The 25,360-nt window shown below is 36.9% G+C and overlaps 1 protein-coding gene across 9 annotated transcripts in view; it reads right to left on the bottom strand.

The window, feature by feature from the left end:
- The window catches only part of FAM13A (family with sequence similarity 13 member A), a 359,485-nt gene that overhangs the window by 52,280 nt on the left and 281,845 nt on the right, over nt 1-25,360 (bottom strand). For 8 of the 9 annotated variants that reach the window (XM_032861787.1, XM_032861771.1, XM_032861777.1 and 5 more), the window contains 3 exons: nt 12,376-12,417; nt 9,307-9,486; nt 3,518-3,704 (listed from right to left, as the gene is read on the bottom strand). In XM_032861787.1, coding sequence (XP_032717678.1) covers nt 3,518-3,704; nt 9,307-9,486; nt 12,376-12,417 — 409 coding nt within the window. The remainder of the gene's footprint in view (nt 1-3,517; nt 3,705-9,306; nt 9,487-12,375; nt 12,418-25,360) is intronic. The other variant, XM_032861801.1, reaches the window with a different exon arrangement.

The raw sequence follows: 25,360 nt of genomic DNA, 5'->3' as shown, positions 1-25,360 counted from the left end.
CACAGTATACTGACTTTAAATATCCTCTATCTGCTGATGACTCCCACATTGTATCTGTAGCCAGGATTTCCTCCCTAAACTCTTGGCCCAGAAATCCACTTGCTTCCTTGATATGCCCTCTTGGATATCTAATGGGCAGCTTAATCTTATATCCAAACTGAACCCAAACTTCTGTCTTCTCTATCTCAGTTAAACTTGCAACACAAATCTAGTTGCTCAGGCCAAAAATCCTGGAGTTAACTTTGACTCCCTGATTACTTTCACACCACACAGGTAATGTCAGGAAACTCTTGTCAATTCTCCTTTCAAAACACATGCAGAATCTTCACTATGTCATGATGACTGCAACGTACCCCTCCAGAAGGAGTTTAGTCAGTGTGAACAGTGCCCCCTAGAGTAGTGCATCGTACAGCCTGCAAGGAAATGGATGCTGACTCTGGTATCACCTTAGTTCAAACCATCATCATCTCAAATCTAAATTATTGCAATAGCTGCTTAACTGGGTTCCCTGTTTCTGCCCCTGCGTGCTTACTGTCTATGCTCAACATGGTAGGTAAATGAATTTCAGTAAGCCAGATCACTGTTCCACCTAGAACCCTCAAATGAATTCTCATCTCACCCAGAATGAAGGCAGAGTTCTCACAATGATCTATGAGGCACTACTTCATCTGCCCATCCTCTCCTATTACCTCTTTAATTTTGCTTACTCTCTTCTAATCACAATGGGGTCTTTGTGGTTTCTTGAATGTTCCAGAAAAATGACCGTCTCAGGGCCTTTGAACCTACTATCATAGTATAGCTTGCTTCCTTACTTTCTCTAAATCTTTACACTCAAATGTAAAATTCTTAGAAGGTCTTCCCAGACCACTCTATTTCAAATTCCACCTCCTGCCCCCTCATGATTCCTATTCCTATTTTCTGATTAATGTTTCTTCCTAGCAGTTATCAGTATCTAATATATTTTGTGTTTTACTTACTTATTCTTTTTTTTTTTAATTATTTATTTATTTGACAGACAGAGATCACAAGTAGGCAGAGAAGCAGGCAGAGAGAGAGGAGGAAGCAGGCTCCCTGGTGAGCAGAGAGCCCAATGTGGGGCTCGATCCCAGGACCCTGGGATCATGACCTGAGCTGAAGGCAGAGGCTTTAACCCACTGAGCCACCCAGGCGCCCCTATTTACTTATTTTTGATTATTGTCTGTTAATATATCTAGTAGGATGTAAACTCCATGAGGAGAGCTACCTCTGCCTATTTTTTCATTCTTTATCTCCAGGACCTGAAATATTTCTTGGCACATAAAGGCATATAATTACGTATAATTCCCGCCACCCCCCACCCCCACTAGCTGACCCAACTACAGAAATAAATATTTAGTCAGGGTGTAAAGAACTTGAAATGGAGTAAGAAAAGGTGTTGGGGAGAGTTGGGAAAAGTAAAATTAGGACGTTAAACATAAAGGACAAGTTAAGATGCACCAACTTAACTTTTAAGATGTAGTCTAAATACTTGTTATGTTCCCTGGCTCTTTGCTTTGTGGTTACCTGTGAAGATTAGGTTTAAAAATTTATGGAATATGACAGTTAGAAAAGCTCTTAGAGAACACCCTCACTTTAGATGAGGAAATTTTTCTCCTGAGTTGTGCTGGCAGGTTTTTCAATTATTCATTGCAACAAAGACATGGTCCACTTGGCTCACTTAACGTTAATAGGTGACATTCACAATCCTGGAATGAGGAAACTGGCAACTAAGGTGGGGGCAAATCCTTTCACGTAAAAAGACTGGATAGTAGTAGGCTCTCCCACCCAAACATTTTTAAACAAAGACTATGTCCATAGTTTTATGGACACATATTCTAAGGAATAAATGTACTTTTCCACTTTTATTAGCTATTTCTACCTATCTAATTTAAGATGCCATTCCTGGTGGGGAAGAAAATATTAATGGATTAAGTTCATGTAAAAAGGGATTGAAATAGAGAAGCACATCTTTCCAAAGAAGTCAACTGTTGGATTTTTAGTCGTTGTAATCACTTTGGCAGATAAGCAAATTGTGAGCCAAATAAACTGCTAATGAAATTAGCACCATTTATTTTATTTAAAAATTTACTCCCCCCCCCCACTAAGAATTATGTTAATGTTAAAAATATTTAATGCGTGCAATGGTTCCAAACCTTACATTCCTTATTTGGAGTGTATCAGACATGGGCCTGCAGTACATGATTGCTTCTGTCTCTGCTAGCTGGTTACTTTACTTCTAGAAACAGATTATCAAGATATTTGGAGGAAAAGGGGCATCTGGGTGGCTCAGTAGGTTAAGTGTCTGACTTCAGCTCAGGTCATGATCCCAGGGCCCTGGGATCGAGCCCTGCGATAGGCTGCATACTCTGTGGGGTGCCCATTTCTCCTTCTCCCTCTGCCTGCCACTCTCCCTGCTTGTGCTCTCTCTCAAATAAATAAATAAATAAATAATCTTTAAAAAATAAAGGACATTTGGAGGGAAAAAAAGAAATTAACATGTTTCCCTGGATTTGCATTTACTTAGATTTTATTAGGGCAAAACTGGGAATCTTCTCCAAGCATATTCTGAAATTGACAATGGAAAACAGATGGCTTATAAGTTTACTAAATGTATAGAAAACCTAACATGGAGCTAAAAGCTTGTCAGAGATAAACTAGATCAGAGTATTTACACATTGAACAGTAAGAATGGGCATTACCTATTTTTATTATGGGGATTCCAGCTCATGTTATGTTATAAATTTTATCTTTAGTTTTTGTTGTTGTTACATTTTTTAAAACTAAAGGAACTAAGAAGACAGGCTTTGGTTCTCACTTCTCAGAGAAAGTGAAAAATACACAGAAAACAATAATGTATACTAATATTTAAACTGAATAAATATTTATTGTCAGAAACTACTTGTAATAACTTATATATCAAAATCAATGATCCAGGGTTCATGTCTGAGGTAACTCTATAAGAGGTTGACCTCTTTTGTTTTTGTTTCTGATTAATTTGGAAGAAAATACTTTGCAGAGTATAGATCTGAACTAAATTTCTGACTACAGAGATTTCTGTACACAAAGGGAGTTGATCCTTTTTCCCTGTGTAGTTTTCTTTCACCTGGCTTTAAGTTCATTAATTTTTTTTTACATAATCATATATAAAAGGATGAACAGAATGGGAGAAAATAAAAAATGCTTTAATGACAATATTCCAAAAATACAATTTAAAAATACTCAAAAGAATGAGATAAAAATCCTTTGAGTAACATGGAAATCAAGGTGTGCTGTCTCTTTTTCTTTTGGCAGAACATAATCTTTCTCAGCTTTGATTTTTGTATTTGTTAAAAAGAAATACAAGTGTGTATACTTAGTAGCTCTGAGGTATTCACAACTCATATCCTATAGTTCTATGAAACTCACGATTAAAATTATTATTTTTTTTACAAAGCAAGAAAAAGAGATGTGGTATTTCCTAATTGGTTACAAGTAAAAATTTCATAGAATTTTTACTTACCACAAGACCATCTTGGTTTTCACTGAGTTCAGAAAGTTTGGAACTTGATTTCTGACGTTTAGGTTTGCCCCGTTCTCCAATATAACCAGAAGTATTTTCATACAATTTTTCCACTTCCTGAGCATTCAAAATACAATCTTCAAGGCTGTTGAACCCAGAAGGAATATTTTCTTTGTTGATAAGTCCCCTTCAATTAAAAAAAATGCTTAATTTTAAAAGGTAAAAGGGACATTTTAATGACACTGTCACTGCATCACATGGGAAATCAGGAGAGTGCCCAGAAATTCCAGTTTGCCTCTTTGATAAAAATCTGAGCACTGAGCTACTCCTGAGACCACTTGGTGCCAAATAAATCACATTACAAGAGAAATTATTCCTAGAGGCAAACTGGCAAGGACTCTGTTTCTACCAATGAACAACTTTTGAGGTTGTACCCAAAGTAATTTATATTCAAACAAGGAGAACAGTGCAATCTTACAAAAAAATTTCCTATTATTAACAGATTACACACACACAAACACACACACACACACACACACTTTAAAGATTTATTTATTTATTTGGGAGAGAGAGAACTCGCATGTGCATGGGGGTAGGGGACAGAGGGAGAGAGAGAATCTCAAGCAGACTCCCTACTGAGTGGAGAGATTGACACAGGACTCCATTTCATTACCCTGAGATCATGACCTGAGCGGAAATCAAGAGTTGGATGCTTAACTGACTGAGCCACCCAGGATCCCTGCTACACACGCATTTTATAATACAATGTGTAGAGAAAAATCTGAAAAGGAAATAGGACATTTTTTTTCTTGAATGGGACAAACTGTTTTCCCAAATGATAAAGACAATTTAGCACAGTAGAAAAGCATTAATAACAAACTCTGACTGCATTTGATAATCTTGATAGAAACAGTATAAGTTAATAAAAACTGTAGAATATAAAGCATTTTAACTGAAGTATGGATTTGTTATGTCCCAGTACAAGGAATTTTAAGATGTAAACTAACTGGAGGTCCTTCATGACTTAGTGTTTTTTTTTTTTTTTAAGTTTTCATTTATTTATTTGGCAGGGTGGGGGTGGGGGAGAGAGAGAGCACAAGAAGCAGGAGCAGCAGGCAGAGGGAGTCGAAGTGGATCTTGATCCCTGGACCCTAGGATCATGACCTGAGCCGAAGGCAGTGGCTTAACCAACTAAGTCACCCAGTGCCCCATTCATGACTTAGTTTTAGAAGCAGATGTGAATGTCATAACTACAGAATTTAATTCACTTAATATTCTTGAAATTTTTCTGAGTATTTTAAACATTTCCTTAAGAAGGAGTTTTCATAAAGTTAAATTACTTAGTAAACTGTTTGTTTTTTTTACTACGTCACAAGACAAATTAAGCCATCAGGGTAGCATAATGGCATGCCAGGGTATAACTGAATGAGGTCTCTCCCTTATGGTATGACTGAGTTAAGGTAACACCCTAAACACTTATAGCTATATTTTGAAATAAATGAGCTCTAAAGAGCAAAGCAGATGACTATATTTTACCATTGGTTCAACCATATACAAAAATGAAATACAATTTAAATATTTATTCTGCCATCTAAATTCATATCCTGTCTTAGATGGGCTTATCATGGAGGCAAAACTATGAAATAAATATGATCCTAATATTTTCAAAGTTATGCTATCTTTGGTGATTTTTAGCACTCCATATTTAATTTAGTCTTATTTTATACACTTTAAATGTAAGTATATATACACTTAGTGAAATTATAGAAAAGATTTATACAACAAATATTAGAAATACCCCAAGTATAAAATCACAAAAGGACAAGGAAGAGCAGATAGGGACTAATACGTACTCGTGCAGATGCTCTTCAAGACACCTTTCTATGGACGGCTGGATGAATTTGGTCTCAATTTCAAAATTAATTGTTCTACTATGTAAATTCTGTCTATCACTCTTCATACTTCTCCTAACCCCTGCGGTATACATCCCATTAAAATATTTTTCATGGGAAGGGTTTATGTTTGAAAGCAATTATGACAGTATTGTGTTTCCCCCCGAATTCCTCTGCGGAAGCCCTTACCATCTGTTAATGTGATTGTTTTTGGAGACAGAGCTTTTCCAGAGGTAATTAGGCTCAATGAGGCCATAAGGTGGGTGCTCTAATCCAACAGACCTGGTGTTCTAATAAGAAGAGGAGGAGGGCCACCTCGGTAGCTCAGTCAGTTGGCTGCCTTCAGCTCAGGTCATAATCCCAGGGTCCTGGGATCGAGTCCCCCATCAGGATCCTTGCCCAGTAGGGAGCCTGATTCTCCCTCTGCCTGCCACTCTTCCTGCTTGTGCTTACTCACTCTCTGACAAAGAAATAGATAAAATATATTTTTTTAAAGATTTTACTTACTTATTCGACAGAGAGACATAGTGAGAGAGGAACAGAAGCAGGGGGAGTGGAAGGGGGAGAAGCAGGCTTCCTGCTGAGCAGGGAGCCTGATGCGGGGCTCAATCTCAGGACCCTGAGATCATGACCTGAGCCGAAGGTAGAGGCTTTAACACACTGAGCCACCCAGGCGCCCCTTGACATCACTGAAATTTGACATGAACTCAGATCTCTGGAGCCTCTCACTTTTATCTAGAGTTTCTTCCCCACCCCTATAGACACACTTAATGTTCTGGCTATACTCAACTATTTACCATTCCTCTAATACAGCATTGTTTTTGTTTTTGTTTTTTTTTCTTTTTCTTTTTTCTTTTTTTTTTACTTTGCAGTAGGAATTTAGTATAGTATTTATATAACAAATATGTACAAATTTCCAGTTTATTGTATTTTGGACAGCTGAAACCATTTTCACCTAACTACCTTTGCTTTTAAGAAAAATACTTACTATAAAATTTTCACACATATAGAGGGGACACTATCACAATGAATTTCAATATACCCATTACCAAGAGTCATCGTTTCCATGCACCTGGCAGATGGCAACTTTTTTAATAAATAAACTGAACCCCTCTGCATAATGAATATATTGCTTAAACTCTGATATCAATCTTTATGATAGCAAATAGTAAGCCTGATCAATCATTTACACTAAAATGAAATATTTATAGTCTTAGTCTATCTTCTGTACTTATTTCAAAACTCTGCTCTGATGACTTTAGTACAGACTTCATTGACCTTAATCTTACTCTGAAATATGGTTATCATTGGCTTCAAGGATATATTTTTTTACCTGGTTGCAGCTTTAAGTTGTTAGAGGAGGCACAATAATAGACAAAAATACAATAAATTTCTAATTTTTAAAAACTCTTTTGAACCATTCCATACAGTTAACAGTTTTGACTAGAATAAAGCCTAGCTTAACCTTTTAAGCAAAGCCTGATGAAAATTTTGATAAATGAATCAATTATACGTAGGTATATATTAGGAAAAACATACTTACTATAGGCTATGATAATGATTCTCAACTTCTGCACAATCAGTGATATGTCATTATATCTCCTGGGGACATACTGGAGAGGACCTTCACGGGGACAAAAGTAGTAAGGTCTGGAGCCCTCAGAGATAAGGGCCTTGCTCCCCCACAGACCTGGTATGCTCAGAGAGGCAGTTCAGTGTGGACTGGGAGTTGAACAGAAAGGACTTTCAAGGCGTGTTAATTACCTAGCGTGTCAGGTCAGGAAGACACCATATGCCTAGGAGGCTGAGGCCAACAGGGAGCATAGGAAGGGAACTTCTGAGTGTCCAGACCACGCACCAAGGAAAAAGTAACAGTGAGACTGTAAGTTACCAAGGCCACACACAGTTTGCAGCCCGAGATTTACTCACTCGGTGTCCAACTCTAGTCAGACCATAGTGAGTGACCAGCATGAGCAGTGAAAAGAAGAAAGGGAAGAAAACAAGAAGAAAAAAAAGAAGAAAAGAGAAGAAAAAAGAAGGGGAAGGTTAGAGTTTCACAGGTTGTTAGATTAGTTGTTTTCTACCGTTGTCTCCTTTTGTTCTCCTGATATTGATAGTAGAATGTGATCAAGAGAGCTTAGAATAGAAACATACCTGGACATGGGAAACTCTGAATTCTGCAGGAAAGGTTACTCTCTGTTCCATATTTTGTTGCTGCCTGTTCATTTGGACCTTACCCCACTGTGCTGTTCCCTACTGCCACCATGCACCCACCATCAACAGTACCACCGTCTGCTCTGTTCTCTCTCTTGTGCTTACTACCACTTTCAACCTCTGCTTGCTATCCCTCTGTCTAAACAAAGAGGGTGGAAGGCATGATGTCGTGACACACTAAGGATATTTTAAAAATGCAACGTGTTGCCACATACTATTTGGCAAAAAATGAGACAGAGGATAAGAACAGTATTAAATAATTTGTACTTGCTGTGTAGCACAATATAGGCAGTACATAGGCTAATTATACTCCTAGACATTTTCTGTAAAGCTTAGTCAGGAGCTAATTTTGAATGTAAACACCTCCTGTATTATAATTTTTCTATTTTCTGAAGGTAATATTATAGCACTCCCTCCTATCCATGAGCCCCAAGGCAATTTTTTTTTTAAAGTGCTGCTTATATCACTTAAAAAGTCAGTGGTCTATATCACTGATACTGCTTTATTTCTAAAATTACACTTGCTAGCATGTCGCTTAAACAACTTCATGATATGCAACACAGTGTGTGTTTATACCACTTATCTTTGGCGTCTTTCTTTAAGCACAAAGAAGTTTCCTTCCCCCCCCACCCCTAAGATTTTTGATGTGCATTATGAATCCAGGTGAAAAGGAATGAGGGGGACTAGGATCTGATTTACTCTTTGACATTTCATAAGGATTTCAAAACAGTAACTTTATAGAGACTAAATGCTATAGTAGATAAAAATAAACTTAAAACTTTCAGGAAAAATAAATGAATGTAACTTTATTTTCCTTGACATTTAAATGATGACTACTGAAAAAAACAGAAGAGTAATTGTTTATTTGTATTTTATCAAATCCTCTAATGGAGACTAAAGTTCCTTATGATACTATTCTTGAAATTCACGCTGTGGGAAAGCTTAAAATTAGTCATTATGATAATAAAGAACTTGAGCATTTCCTCTTCTGATTAGGCTTAAGTTCCATCATTCTGATACTGAAGTGTAGTCAACTATTAGAGTATTACAGTGATATTGTAGTATTGCATCAGGCCAATACAGTAGGGAAATCTGTTGATTTCATAAGTTAGTTTAACAACCAAATGAATGTTGTCTAATAAGAAAAAAATCACCCTGTGGCGGCCGGGGCCAGAGTGCAGTCAGCTGGGCACCTGACTCTCGGTTTCTGCTCCTGTCAGAATCTCTGCTCAGCAAGAAGTTGGCTTGGGCTTCTCTCTTCCTCTACCCCCCACTCCCACCCGCAACACACACACACACACGCTTTCTCTCTCAAATAAATAAATAAATCTTAAAAAAACAAAAAAACAAAACGACCTCTGGACAGGCATATGAGAATTTTTTCCTGCAGTGGTTCAGCATCCCTCTAAAGAAGATAACCATGAGGAAGCCCTGAAATGTATTAAATCAGAGGAGGCTTCCAACAACACACATCTAGACAACACAAAAACATCCAGACCCGACTGAAATGTTTAGTCCCTTACACGTTTCCAAATGTTCGTGAAGTGCAGAACAGTCGAAAGGAAATTGTATAGTTTTAACCTGAATACTGAAATGGGAATGGCTATAACACGGTGACTAATTCAGGTGCGTATTTTTAAAAGGAGAGGAGAAAATGCAAATAAAGCTCTAATGCCAACTCACACGTCTCTGCCACGTCGGACTTCATCCTGCTCTTTGGACTGGCGGCGGCGCTGTCTGGCAGACAGGGCCGGAGATGCTGATGACGTTCCCGATTCTGAATCCTCTGAACTTTGGCCTCCAGAGCTGTTAACATCAAAAAGATGCTGTTCTACTGCTGACCGGATGGTTCTTTCCAAGAGTCTAATGAAAGCAGAACACAGAGTCCATCAGGCAATCAAATTTATCAGTGATTGCCTTTAAAAACTTATATCCATAATTTTGGAATATCAGCATTTCCAACTGTAGATCTACCACAGCTTCATGAACAAAGACAGCATATGAGACATCTCGAAATATCTGCATCGTGTGTTAAAAATAAAACCAAAAACCTGACAAATTCTACCAGTTTGATCACTGTGTTTCTCATCTTCGTAGGTCCAGGATGACTGAAATGCTCACAGCAAGCCTAACAACATTTATCAGAGGCACTCAGGAAACAAGGGTCATTTAATATAAGGCAGAACGAGGAAATACTTTTTCCTCATAGAATAATAATAGACCTATTCTTACAAAGGTGAGTTCCGTCAGATTTCATACCAGCTCTGCAGAGGAAGACAGTATAGTTTACAAAGCAAACTGGCACAAATGATTTTATGATGCCTATTATCTATTTAGAATCCCTTTAAGATAAAATTATACAGGCAATAATGCTATTAAAACGGAACACCTCACCAGAACAATGACTACTTAGAACAGGAAAATCTTTCTAAACCTCCATGCAATTAAACTATGATGTAAATAATTAAAGCTGTATTCATACAAACATGTGCTACTAATATGTATTACTGAAGATGGCAGGGTAGATTTACTTCATCTAACATGAGGAAATACTTAAGCACAGGGGCTGAAAAGAGTGCATGGTGAGTTAGATAAGGTATCCTTTTTAAAGCTCTATAATCTTTTAATGTGTCTAAGCCTTCTTTTTTTAAAAATTTTATTTAACTTTATTTTTTTTTTAGTGTTCCAAAATTCATTGTTTATGCACCACACTCAGTGCTCCATGCAATATGTGCCCTCCATTCTTTTATCACCACACTATTTAATTTTGGATAAGCTGGCAGGGAAAATTCTAAACATATTCTCCTCAAATCATAATTTTCTGCACTTGAAAAAAGGATCACATCCAAACTCATCAAAGTGTACACACATTAAGTATGTGTAATTCTTTGCATATTAATTAGACCTCAATAAAGGTATTAAAATTTTTAAAAAGAACCACATATTTATTTTTAAAATGTTCAGATGGGTTTTAAAAAATTTAAGAAGTTTAGATTTTCCAAATGTAGTATAATAACAGACACATGGTAATCTCATTAAAACTACTTGAAGACAATGAACAAATATAGTCTAACTTGGACATTACAACTTTTACATGTAGGGGTGCCTGGGTGGTATGGCCAGTGGAGTGCCCAACTCTTCTTGGTTTTGGCTCACGTTGTGATATCACGGTTGTGAGATCAAGCCCCAAGTCCTGCTCTGAGTTCAGCACAGGGTCTGCTTAAGACTTTCTCTCCCTCTCCCTCTGCCCCTTTGCCTCCAACAAATGAATGAATGAATGAATCTTTAAAAAAAGAGAGTTTTTTTAAATATTTAGAACTCCACATCCCAATGATTCAAGATTCCCTAATAGTGGTCTATAGGAATGTGAGTGAATTAACGTATACAAACAATCCCCACACCTTTTCCAAACTATACAGACAGATAAGAGGTAAAAGCTATTAGGAAATACACAAGCAGGAACATATATAATATGCCTCGGTATAATTCTGGAATCTCTTTAAAATTCACAGAGCTAAGAGAGGTCGGTCCCGCTCTCTCATTGTTTCCTCGCCTAACAAAGAAGAAAAAAAAACTCCCAATTCATTCTATTAGATCCAAATTCACCCTACTTAGTGCTTCTTTAAATTATTCTCTCTTCCACATTATCACACCTTTTCTCCACTTCCTCTTGATCCCTGTTGATGGAAGATGCCCTAAAAAGGTCCATTTACATCTCAGCAAGGAAGAAAGAGAGGTGGGTGTGATGGAATATCTTTGAGCAAGAAACTATTCACAAACATTTATTTAGTGCTTAATATACACCAGGCACTTTCCTAGGTGTTAGGGATACAGCCATGAAAATGACAAACAAGGTCCCCATGTTTATGGAGCTTACATCGCTATGAGGCAAGACAGGTAATAAACAAATCATGAACTTTCAGATAGTGAAAAATTCTCTCCAAAATGATGCACGGAATTGGAGAAGGGCTGTGGGTAGTCAGGGATGGCTTCTTGGAGGAGAGGACATTTGAACAAAAAAGTAAATGATAAGAAAATGAATGGCCAGGCTGAGAAACAGTGCAAGAGCTCTGGGGCAAATAGAAGGTTGGCCTATTCCAGAAACAGAATGTCATGTGGCTGAAGCCTGAGGAGCAATGTGGTCAGAGAAGGAGGCAGGGGCAGGTAACTGGAGCTTAGGTTTTAGTCTACGTGTAGCCGGTAGCCTTAGGAAGAAAGAGACACGTGACGGGCATCATCAGTAGGGCACTGTCCCTGCCCTGTGGAAAAAGGACTTGTTGCCATCACTGATTTGCTTTTGATTCTGTGTCCCTTTTAGATGGTAAAGTCCCTGAAGGCAGAGCCAGAGGCTTACTTGACGTTACACACCTAACGCTACCCTTGGCATATCACAGTTATTCAACAAATGTAGGTTGATTAAAAATAAGGAAGAAGTAAAGACACTGTACTACTTTAACCTTTAATGGCATCCTCCACTGAAAGATCTCTCTCCAGACATGTATTTTGTAAACATTAATGGACTCTGACATTATTTTGACTGAAACAAAAATCTTGTATGTTCAAATTGTTAGGCTGTCTCTAGTCACACACCCACACAGAAGCTCAAACAGGAACCCTTCTTTAGTCCTCTTCTCTCAGTGGTTTTAAAGATCATCATAGGTTGCTTATGGTATTAATTGTCCAATACTATACACCTTTAGAGTAGCTTTTTTTCTGTTTGCTAAGTGGGAAAGGGAAACCCAAATAACTTACTCTCCAGTTGCTGAAACATTGCTGACTTGGGATACATGCGTGCTGTGGGAAAGAAGCACAAAGAAAGTCAGATTAGACAGAGCATGAGACTGTGCACCAAACATCTGAAGGGGATTCCAGACTGAAAGTATTAGCTAGACTCTCAGTGACCTACGCACAATGTTTAACCCATCTACTGACAGACACTGACTTTCACTTGTTTCTGGAATTAGAGAATGCTAAGTGTTTACTCCTGAGTCAGTACTGAGTGTTTACTCCTGAACAGTGTCCCCCCTCCCCTTCCATTTTAAAGACATCCATGATGGACTGTTTCAAAGCAACCTTTAAAAACCATCTCTACTCCCCCTACTGGCCCTTGAGCTCCTTCAGCGTCTTTTCATTTACTCAAAATATTACTACAATGCCACTGACTATCTTCCAGCTACCAACTCTACCCATTCCCTGTTCTCCCCAGCCCAAATCTATTCCCTCCTCGTCCACTCCCTCCAGACCTGCCGCCAGAGGCAACTTTCTAAAACTGCTCAGAACAGGTAGATAGCAGCAGGAACCACAGGGGACAGGGAACAAGCAAGCAACTCTGGGTTCTACACAACTATTTCTTTCCTTTTTTTAAATGTATCTTTAAAAAATATTTTATTTATTTGAGAGAGAGAACATAAGCAGGGGGAAGGGTGGAGGGAGAAGCAGACTCCCCAATGAGCAGGGAGCCCGACCTGGGGCTTGATCCCACGACCCTGAGATCATGACCTGACCGGAGCACAGACGCTAATCTGACTGAGCCACTCAGGTGCCCCTACACAACTATTTCTAAGCCACCTTTCTTCCCGAGTTCCTCGAGATGAAGAATCCTTCAAGCTCTATGTTTCATCTCAACACCTAATTTACGGCCCCTTTATTGAACACTTATAAACTTCCTCTACTTTTCTGTTTCCTCCAAAACCTGAATTCCTTCAAAAGCATTACAAAGTATTCAGCCTAAAGCAGAACAGTGAAATTATAGAGCACTCTGTGATAAGCACTCTTGCCTGCCCCCTGTGTTCATATAACCACAATGAGATTGAGTTCAGCAGCAATTTCAGCTGCATCAATACCAAGATTTTCTCATGGTCTGCCCTCCAGCGCTTAGTCAACTTCTAAATCAAGATTCAAAAATCTGTTCAAACGAAAATCTTCCATGCTTGTCACACTATAGTTTTCCCTAATAGATACAACAGTTTCCTTTGCTCCTTCTTCTTTGTAGAAAACGCTTGAAGAAACCGACAGGTGTTAATGACTGATGCTGATGGCTGCCTTCCAATCACCCCAAACAGCCTTGTATCTACCATGCAATTTTGAACATAAGAACATACTTAGTTTTTTTTTTTTTTAATCTATCTGCTGGGTTTTTCTTCCATGTACATGGGTATTTCATCTCTTTCCACCCAGAATCTAAGTGCTTCAAGGGAAAGTATGCTATTTCTCTTTTTCTTTCATTATACTCTCTACTGTTATCACCACTATCACCACCGTCAGACCCAGCCTACCACTCATTATACCAGAGGTGATCAGCACACACTCACTCTTCGGCCCAGAGAATTTCCTTAAAAAAGAGCTGTAGCTCTTTGTCCCAGCTACAAACCACAGCCAAATCCCAGAAGATCCACATAAAATAATGCTACTGTTCACAAGGGAAACTGATGAGAAGAACCTTTATAAATGAAAGCAAATGAAAAAATAAATACATTCTAATGCTGAGTACTTACTATGTTTCAGACACTATGTCGAGTATTTTGTACATATATTTTCCTGTTTGCTGTTTACAATAACCCATTTGGGAAGGTACTATTGTTTTCTCAATTTTCAGTCGAAGAGTTTAGAGGTTAAGTAACCTGCCCACAGTGACAGAGCCAAGTAGATGAGCTGGAATTTGAACCAAGAACGTTTTAGCTCAGAGTCTAAGCTCTTAATCACTACACTAGCCATTCAATCCATCACTCAGTAGAAGAAAAACTCACTAGAATCATCTTTGTAGATGGAGGCCTGGACTTAGGTATTTTACTTTGCTTTTAATCACAACCATTTTTCTCATCTGCCTCACAATGCCTGTTATTCACAGTGGTTCCCATATTACACAACCAATAATATATCCTTTGCTCTTCTCTGTCCTTAACTGGAACAGGCAGTCCCTGCTTTTGATGCTTTGTGGCTCACCCTCTGTAAAGTCAACACTGTGTAATTAACTTCTGTATTTCACTTCTCAATGTAGTTACACAGCCTCAGTTTGGGGAGCAGAGCCCATTGGGAATGATGGCTCCGGGGGGACACAGAAGAGGGGAACACATTGATCTGATAGATGCTAAAAATATTCCAAAGACATAGAAATATAAGCAGTCAGTTAGTCCTCCACACTTGTCTCAGAATGAGTAGATGTATACCTTTTCTCCCTTCTTTTTTTTTTCTTTAAGATTTTATTTATTTATTTGACAGAGAGAGAGATCACAAGTAGAGAGAGAGAGAGAGGAGGAAGCAGGCTCCCTGCTGAGCAGAGAGCCTGATGCGGGGCTCGATCCCAGGACCCTGGGATCACGACCTGAACCGGAGGCAGAGGCTTTAACCCACTGAACCACCCAGGTGCCCCACCTTTTTTCTCTTCTATACACACTTTGACCTGAACTTCTTTTTTGCTTATTAAAGCACACACTGATATTTTTATGTTTCTTTTTTGGGGGGTAGGGGGCAGGACACACACACACACACACAAAAGGTGAGGAAGAAAGAGACAAGAAAATGACCTCAAGTAGAAACGGGATCTGTGATAACTAACGCCACGGTGGTGCTTCTCAAATCCTAAAGCATATCTGAGCCATCCAGGATCTCATTCACTCAGGCTCCGATTCAGCACCTCTAGGTCTCAGGAAGGTGAAGCTGATGTTCTGCCTTTTTAACAAATTCTACAATAATTCTGACGCTGTTGATTTGTGGAAGACACTGATTAGCAAAGCTGTAATTCCCTGAAACTTAGAGTCTTCAAGACTTCAATTACTTAGCTATAACAATAGCTATTTTTAAACATTCTAATCTAAGTAATGAGGGTATGCATTGGAAAATTTACGCTATCATAAGTGAATAAAAGGCAACACATCAAGATTTCCTCATAGCTTAAAGAAAAGTGACCTAAGCCATCTAAATTTTTTAAAAAGGATTTTATCTATTTATTTGAGAAAGAGAAAGAGAGCACAAGTGGGGAGGATGGGCGGAGGGAGAGGGAGAAGTAGACTCCCCAATGAGCAGGGAGCCCGACATGGGGCTTGATCCCAGGACCTGGGATCATGACCTGAGCTAAAGGCAGAGGCTTATCTGAGCCATTTTCAGAATGCAAAATAAATGAATAGATTGATGACAAAAGCAAGGAATTAAATCATATTCAATTTTGTTAGTATGTTGATATTAGGTTAAATTTATGATAATTTATAGTTTTATGTTTAATAGTCCTTTACAATTTTTGGTATACTTAACATGTCCATATTTTCATGTTTTTTAAGCAGAATTTCTCTAAAGAAAGTATTCTGAGAAGAGAACATGTTCCATTGGGAATCAGAAAAGAGAAGTTCTGGTCTTTGCTCCGCAGTTAATTAGCTGAAGTTATAGATTGCTGGTTAGCCTGGCTGCTCTGGGTGGGTTTCTTCACACAGAAAATGAAAGACTTGGCTAGTGGTCCCTGTGGTTTTCTTTTAGCTCTAAAAGTTTACTGCCCTAAAGTTTGAATCACTACAAAAGGTTATAACTGCATATTATGACAGTTTCAGACGTAGTTATGGTTTATTAAATACCAATATAGCTTTGGTCAGGTATCCAGCCACCTGTATAGTTCCTGTGGGATGTGCTTAATAATCCACCATTAGCAAGATTTCTAAGAATATTTAATGACAGAAGTAGGGGCTATTTCCATAGCTATAATTCACTCATGAAGGTAATTCTAAGAAAAACGACAAAAGGGCAATAAGCAAATAAGCTAAAGTGAAAAATACAGATTTCCTTCGTCTACAATGGAACTTGCTTTTTATCCTCTGCAGAAAGCGAAGGGAAATGAATTTTTTTCAGAGCCCTTGACTGATCTGATAACAAAGTTTCCTACTTATGCAGTATAAACACTTGAATATGGAAGAGATCATTTCCTAATGTTGATAAAGCAAGTATTCAAAACTGAAAAAAGATAAGCCTCTCTGCAGACTACAGAGCTAGGGTCAACTTCATGACCCAAGCCTCCTGTGAGTGAGGGCACAGCTGCATTTGCTATTGGTACAGTCTTTGAGAACAGATTCTGAGCCTACTCTGCGATATATTCTACGGTATACTTAAATATATTTAGTCTGCATCTCTATTAACCAAACCCAAACTACATTTCTGGAAGCCCCACACGCTCAACAATACTAGTCTATAAATTTGCATGTGATAAGATGCACAGAATGCCTGTTGACAAGTGATTCTTTAATTAGAACTCTCAATTTGAAATAAAGAAATCTACATATAAAAAGAAAGAAATTTCAAGTCTACTAAAACCCGACATCTTGAAGAGGCACGTGTTCTCTTTTTTTATACATTCTCTTACTTCAGTATGTTGTCTTCTGCGGTATATAAATATTATTGTGGTAAAGTATTATTGTTTCAATAGGAACTGTTAGGTGAACAGAATTATCCTTTTTTTCCCCTCTAGAATATTTACATTTAGTGAGTTTTTTAAAAAAATAAGTCAGGATTTAAAAGACAGTTGTGTGATGTTTAATTTGGGCAAAGATGAAGATCGTGTAGCTAATTATCAAAATAGCATGAAGCTCCTAATTTCTCTGTTTAACAGAATATTTTTAGTATTATTTTAAAATACTAAAAGTTGATATGCAGCATCAACATTATAAGATGAATCCAGTGTTATTTATTATAGTTATAACAGATTTCTAATTAAAACTTTTTCATTAAAACCATGTCTTCCATGGACAATGTCATACATTAAAAGAAATACCCCTGATTTTCAATATTTACTTCACTTTAACTTTTAGCTATGATTATGATATACAGAAATTTAATGGAGCATTTATAGGTATTCAAACTTTGACAAAAATTGTATTACCTTTTTGTGGTAGTGTTATAGATAGTTTGGATCTAAAAAACCTAAGAGTTTGGCTTTAAAGCATATACTATGCATTAAAAAAAGCATATGCTATGCATAGAATACTAGAACATAAATTGAAAACATACTACATGGATATTAGTAGGAGGAAAATGTTTATCCTCAAACTTTTTCAAACCTCACACTTCATATTCCTTTAAATATTAGGATTGTTTTTAAGAAAAAAAAACTATTCTTCATTCCTAGAATATTTTGATGATCTATTAAAATCATTTTGATGATCTATCAAATATTTTCTAACAAATTAAATAGAGCCTATTAAAATATCAAAATACTCACTTTTTGTATAGCTTTTTGTTCAGGCCCTAATTACTGGAGTTTTCAGTTTTACATATTTAGCTGTTTTTGCATAAAAAAGAAATTCAGAGTTATAGTTTTTGGACTAAGGTCTTTGTAAAGGAAAATTATGAATGAAATTAAATAGTTCACTATGTATACTCATTTAAGATGAGGAAGTTGAGGTTCGGAGAGGTTTAATATCTCACTCAAGTTTACACAGTTCTGATTCTATCTCGTGTAATCCGGCTTCAATAAGGACACAATCCTTCTCAAATAACGCTGTTATTCATATAAACCTTTGGCTATACATCTAGTTATTTTCTTAAAGCAGATTATTCAGAGTACTTTTTTGGGTTCAAATGGAATTTTCTTTTCAAAATGTACATTCCAGAAAATTTTTTATTTCTAGATTTTCACATTTATTAGTATAAAATTCTATCAAGCAGTCTTTAATCTTTTATTTTTTAAAAATTTATTTATTTGATTCCTTTGCCTTTGGAGACGTGCCTTGAAAGAAGTGGCCGATGTCAAAGGGGATACTGCCTATGTTCTCCTCTAGGATTTTGATGGATTCCTGTCCCACATTGAGGTCTTTCATCCATTTTGAGTTTATCTTTGTGCATGGTGTAAGAGATAAGAGTTTCATTCTTCCATACATAGGTGTCCAATTTTCCCAGCACCATTTATTAAAGAGACTGTCTTTTCCACTGGATATTTTCCCCTGCCTTGTTGAAGATTATTCGACCATAGAGTTGAGGGTCTATATCTTATTTATTTGAGAGAGAGAAAGAGGGAGTAAGTGAAGGGGAGAAAAAAGGGGAAAGGAGAGAGAATCTCAGGCAGCTCCCTGTTTAGTGTGGAGCCTCATGAAGGGTTTGATCTCATGACCCTGAAATCAGGACCTGAGCTGAAATCAAGAGTCAGACCCTCAACTGCTTGAGCCATCTAGGCACCCTGAACAATCTTTAATCTTTTAAAAACTACTATATCCCTCCACCACAAACTTCAGTTCTGATGATTAGTTTTGTTCTTTTTTTTAAGTTTACCAGAGGTTTTTCTATAATTTTCATTTTTATTCCCAAAGAACCATTTTCTGGATTCAAACATCAGTTCTGCTCTCTTTTCCACTTATTATTATCAAAACCTTCTAAATTTCTAAGAGGTTGCTTTTCTTCTTTTATATAGTTTTTAAATTCTGATTGGGTGGCTCATTTACTTTCATTCTTAAGAAGGTGAAATCACCACTTAAAAAGAGCTTAGATCCACAAATTTTGGTATGTATGTTTCCCCTTTTTCTTATCAATAGTCTGAACTAGTTTTTATTTCCTCTCTGAATTTTTTCCTCCTTTAGGTGAGCTTTCATTGGGTGATTGGAAATTTTTTGGTATCAATTACACCATGGTCAGAATACATGACTGCTAAAATTTCAACTTTTTAAAAAAAGATTTTATTTATTCATTTAAGAGAGAGGGAGAGCACAAGCGGGGAGGGCAGAGGGAAATGGAGAAGACGACTCCCCATTGAACAGGGAGCCCGATGCTCAATCCCAGGACCCCAGCATCACAACTTGAGCCAAAGGCAGATGCTTAACCAACTGAGCCACCCAGGCAACACTAAAATTTCTACTCTTCAAGAATTTCCAGATACAGCTGAATAATTTTTTAGAAAGTAGTAGGAATTCTTGTGCACTACTTAAAGGGTGCAAAGTTTAGTATGTAATGCTCATTTATTTTAAATCTCATTGATGATGTAAAATTCTCAGTGTTATTTATTTTGTAAATTTTATTATAGACATATAGTTAGATGTATAAGTTCTATATTTCAAATGTGTTTGCCTGTTTACTTTTGTTAAGAGTTTAAACTTCTATCATTTGAAGCTGTGCTATTTTACACATGCTTATTTATAGCCTTTATGTGTTTAGTCCATACTAAATTTACTAAGTCCAGGTTTGTCTTATTTCACAAATATGAACTTTAGTTGTCCTGGTATTAATATTGCTCTCTCTGCTTTCTTTTTGTTCACATTTGTCAGATATAAATTCTAGATTTTTATTATTAACCTTTTTGTGCCATTTTGTTTCAGGTATGGCTCTTTGGAGCAAAATATAGCTCAAGTTTTGTTTTGTAATTTTAGTTTTTATCAAAGAATTTGGCCATGTATATTTATTGTCATAGTTGATGTATTTATTCCACTTTTGTTTTGCTTTATGTTTTCTAATGTGGGAGCTTCCTTTTCCTATGATTTCTGTCTTTCCTCTTATATTCTGAAGAGATTTAAATTTCTACTGGTGGTTGCTTCTTATAGTCATATATGTCTAATTATTAAAACTAAGACAATAACCCCTAAAACAAACAAAAAACCTCAAAACTCTTGACTTCTGCTTCTATTCTCCAACCTTCCATGCAAGACAAAAGATACAGAATTTTATTACTTTCTTTGTCCCTTCATCTATGATTCTAATCGGTTTCTACCATTTAATTTAAAAAATTTCTTATAAAATTCATCTCTCAATTAGCTGGACATAAACTTTGATTTCTACTTTTTTTTAAAAAAACATTTTATTTATTTATTTGACAGAGAGAGATCACAAGTAGGCAGAGAGGCAGGCAGAGAGAGAGGAGGAAGCAGGCTCTCCACGGAGCAGAGAGCCCGATGTGGGGCTCGATCCCAGGATGCTGGGATCATGACCTGAGCCAAAGGCAGAGGCTTTAACCCACTGAGCCACCAGGCGCCCTGATTTCTACTTTTATTTCTACTAGTATGTTTTTTTCCCTTGGAATTAGAATTTTTAGGTTGACTTTCTAATCTCTGACCTTCATATCTAACGTTATTTCTATCAGTTTTTTCTTATCATTTGCTCTTCATTCTGGAGGAGCTTCTCAAGTTTCTTTCTCATCATGTTCTTGATTTATTTTTAATAATTTCTGCTCTTTACAATTTCCTACATAGTTTTTGAAATCTCTGCTAATACATTTCTTGGCTCTCTTTTCCCTCCTCTTTTCAGCTATTCTTCTATGTCTCTAGCCTTGTAATTGTAAACCTATTCTGCCCTTGCAGGTTCCCATTTAATGTTTCAGAGAGGGTTGGTTATGTCCTTAAGCATTTTTGGGAGAAGATTAGTAATATTCCTTTTCAAGTTTTCTTTTGAATCATGTAAAAAGCAATTCTCTGAAATCTGTTTTTACACTGAGTCCTCAGGGTAAGTCATCCTTTCTCTTAGTTTGTAATTTCTCTTTATAAGTTCCAAATAGCTCTTTGTGTTCTGTGGTTCTTGAGGAGAATCCATCAATTCAGGCAGGTCATTACCAAAACCTGGGTGGGTAGATTGTTCTTGTTTATTTCATCATCCCTTGGCGGTATGCAGATGCCCGCTCATGAATTTAGATTTTAAGGGCCAATATATGAGTCTGCCCTAGAACAATCTATGATGCTTAAATACGTGCACTTGCTATTTGGTCCAATTTTCTGATTAAGCTGGAGAATCAGGAATAAATTTGTACTTTGTTTTTGTACAGTGTACTCTTGAAAGCACTCATTATGTCCGGTAATCTTCCTTCCTTTTTATCCTCTTCTCAAATGCTTTAAGTAACTGAACATCCCAGGGGGATAGTTTTGTATACTAAATGTTCTAGTCTTTGAATAGATGTTGACATAAAGAGCTAATGGGGGACAGAGAGGTGAAAAAGAATACGCAGCTCAGCTCTGAATGGTTCAGAAAGTAACTTTCTGTTCAGTAGGGGGAATGTCACTCATTTTTCTGGTTGGTGCAGTAGACAAAGGAAGGAATCCAACTTAGTTCCCTACCCCCATCCCCTTCATTCTCTCTTTGTGGTTATCTGTATTGTCTAGATCCTGGAACTGAAGTCTGTAAGGTGAAAATACATTTCTCAGCCTATCCCAGTGATGTGACCTTTGATACATGGGTTTATCATTGTTACAAAGCTGTCTCTAGTTTTTGTCTTTGATATCATCATTAGAATTTAAATGGGAAGCCTGGGGTAGTTACATTAGGTAAAGCTGGTCTTTTACTTATTTAAATAAACGGTTTATATTTTATTCAGACCTGAAGTTCTTATAAACAGAAATCTATAGGAAGGCAAGAAGGCTGAAGAATTAAACAAGAGCTCTAGATAGAATGGCCATAAAGGTGTCATTCCCTGTCCGTCAGTTTTTCCTTTGCTTTATCATGCTGAAGAAAGACATGAGGAGAAGCATAAAAACCATAAAAATTTATATACTTTATCAGTATAGCCTAATAAATATGCTTAATATTTTAATTAACAGATAGAATAAAACTCAGAATCTATACTTGTCTCTTACTAAGTAAAAAAATATGATATCAAGAACTCAATATTGAATCCCTAGAGAATTATATGATGAACATTATTTAAATTTATAACTATTCTGCAGTATAAAATAGTACTTGCAGTAGTTGTCTGGTTTAGTGGTTTTCAGCTAGGGGTATGCATTAAAATCTCTTACATGACACTTTTCTCCCCTCAAATTTCTTGTGGCAAAACACACATAACGTTCACTATTTCAACCATTTCTTAGTGTACACTTCAGTGGCACTGAGTATATTTACATTGTAAACTCATTCCATTCAGCTCCAGAACTCTTTTCATTTTCTAAAACTGAAACCCTATTCCTATTAAACAGTAACTCTCAATTCTCTCTTTCCCCCCAGCCTCTGGCAACCACCATTCTACTTTGTGACTTTATGAATTTGACTACATTGTCCTTCACATAAGGGGAACACACAGATGTCTTTTTGTACCTACCTTATTTCTGTAGATATAAATGTCCTCAAGTTTCATCCATGTTGTGTCTATCAGAAGTTTCCTCCTTTTTTAGTCTTAATAAGACTCTACTGTGTATATATACTGCATTTTGTTTATCTATTATCCACTGATGGATACTTGGGTTGCAACCACCCTATGACTATTACAAATAATGTTGTTATGAACATGGATGTACAAATATCTCTTTGGGACCTTGTGACCCTGTTTTCAATTTCCCTTCTTCTTTGCCAACACTTGTTATTTTTATTTTTCAAAGCAGCCATCCTAATGGGTGTGAGGTGATACTTCATTATAGTTTTAATTTGCATTTCCCTGATGATTACTGATGTTCAGCATCTTTTCATGTGCTTATTGGCCATTTGTACAACTTCTTTGGAGAAATGCCTATTCAAATTATCTTCCCATTTTAAAAATCATTTTGTTGTTGTTGATTTTTTGGAGTTCTCTATATATTCTGGATATTAATCCCTTATCAGATAAATGATTTGCAAATATTTCCCCCCCACTCTTCCTTTCCTTTCTGTTGATAGTCTTTTGTTTTTTTGATCTGTAAAACTTTAAAAAATTTCATGAAGTCCAATTTGTCTACTTTTTGTTTCCTGTGCCTTTGGTGTCATAGCTAAGAAATCGCTACCAAATTCAGGGCTGTGTATCTTTTGCCTGGTGTTTTCCTTTAAGAGTTCTTACAGGCTTAGTTCTTACCTTTGGGGCTTTGATCTGTTTCAAGTTAATTCTTCTATATTAGGTGAGAGGCCAACTCCATGCTTTTGCATGTGGGTATCCCATTTTCCCTGCACTTACTGTAGAAAAGACTATCTCATGATACTTATTGAAAATATGGACACCCAACACCACTCAAGGCTCAGAATCTTGGCCAGTGAGATCCCAGCATCTTTAAAGTATACAAAGTATGTATCATAATGATGGTGTTATCAAAAAATAGAATATAACAAGTGTTAAGAAAAACATGGAGCAATTGGATTCAGGCATTATTAGTGGAAATGCACTTAGAAATGGTTAAGATGGTGAACTGATATAAAAAAATAATTAAAAATGGTTACAATGATAAATTTTATGTTATTTATATTTTGTTGTTTGTATTTACCCTCCCGTCCCTCTCTCAAAAAGAGCTCCAAAGGCAGAGATGCTGTGCTTCTTTAGTTGAGAAACACTGTTCTAGCTAAAAAGGACAAAGGAAACAAATAATGTTAATATATAGTTATTTGTGTCTAAGGACACCCAAATATCTAGGGTGGGAAAAAAGTAGATAATCAAGTAAACAGCCTGCTTGTTCATTGCACTTGTTAGTCAACAACAAAAATAATGCCTGATATATTACGCTTTTCTAAACTATCCCAACTGATGAGAGATTTTTACCTCAAAATGATAATTAAGAAAACATACAAGAGAGTTAAGAAGAAAAAGAAACTATTAACGTTTGATAAAGCGTGACCAAAAAAAAAAAAAAATCATAAACCTACAAATTCTAGCACAAGTTGTTTGGAAAGGTAATCCCCGAAGAGCTATTCATAAATGCTCTACAAAAACTTTTCTACATATCAGGGTAGGAGTGGTCTCACATAGTTTTCAGATCCCATCTAATGTCAGGTAATGTTTTAATCTCAATTTATCCAAAGCTAAATTTTTCTTCAATGTAAATCTACCATTAAAAGACTTTCACAAATTAATGACTCCTGGTTTCAAGGAATAAAAATATTAAAATACTGAAGAATGAGTTTCTATTCCAAAAGCTTATTTAGATACAAATCTCTCTGATGTTCCTGATTCAGGAAAATCAGAAAACATATAAATACTGACAGTGACTCTAAGCAATTCCAAATCTGCTAAAATAGTAATTTAGCTTTAATTTGTATCTTGTATATTAAAACTTGGGCTGAAAGTGATAAAGATGGTCGATTTAAGAGTTTTAATGGAGCACAAAATAAGAAAGAAAAAGCAGAGGAAGATTAGGGCAGGGGCTAAAAGGTAGGTGTTAGGTGAGTAAGGAGCCACCACTCAGAGTCCAGGTGAGCTGTTTAGAGCCAGTGAATAAGACTGGTTACAGGTATGTAGCCCCTAAAGCACATTTAGGATTTTGATAAAATGCAGGCAGAGACAGGCCTCATATACAGGCTGTATGTATCATCCATGTATATAAACTGTATGTATAATCCAGAAATTTTTTCAGAAAAAGAAATTCAAACGTAGAAGTTGGATGGAACAGGACAGGTTGGGATGGGATCAGGGTAGGACCTGAACCTGGCCATAAGGAATGTGAAGGTAGTACGGGTGAGGCGGGAGAGGACAGAGATATGGAGGAATAGAAAGTAGAGATTAAGAGCCCCAGTCCCAGTGGAAATAAACACAGAAGTCAAAATATGAGTTTGCAGACTGTGAAGGCCCCGACAAATAAAAGTGGAACAGATCGTGGCCAGATCGGACTGGAAGACAGGCAAGAGAATTCAGACAATAGCAGGTTGGACGTGGCACAGAACACCTACAGCAAGCTGCTAATCTGAGCAACTGAGGTAGATCTGCCTTTCTGGGAGTCCAGCCGAGCCCACGAGAGCCCAGGGTATGGACATCCTCGCCAAGGATGTTCTTCACCTGAAGTCTGCAGGTTCTTGTCTTTTCTGTAGCAATCTTGCTAAGGGTTTGGTATAACCTGTTTTTCCCTTTCATTTCCTTAATCACTTCAACAGGGTGCTAATCTCTAATGAGCATTGAGGGAACAATGAT

The sequence above is a fragment of the Lontra canadensis genome, unplaced genomic scaffold (genome assembly GCF_010015895.1).
Source record: "Lontra canadensis isolate GAN:19392208 unplaced genomic scaffold, GSC_riverotter_1.0 scaffold1, whole genome shotgun sequence".
Taxonomy (NCBI): Eukaryota; Metazoa; Chordata; class Mammalia; order Carnivora; family Mustelidae; genus Lontra; species Lontra canadensis.
Note: the sequence above shows the minus strand (reverse complement) of the source record. Positions and strands in the feature narration are given on the sequence as shown.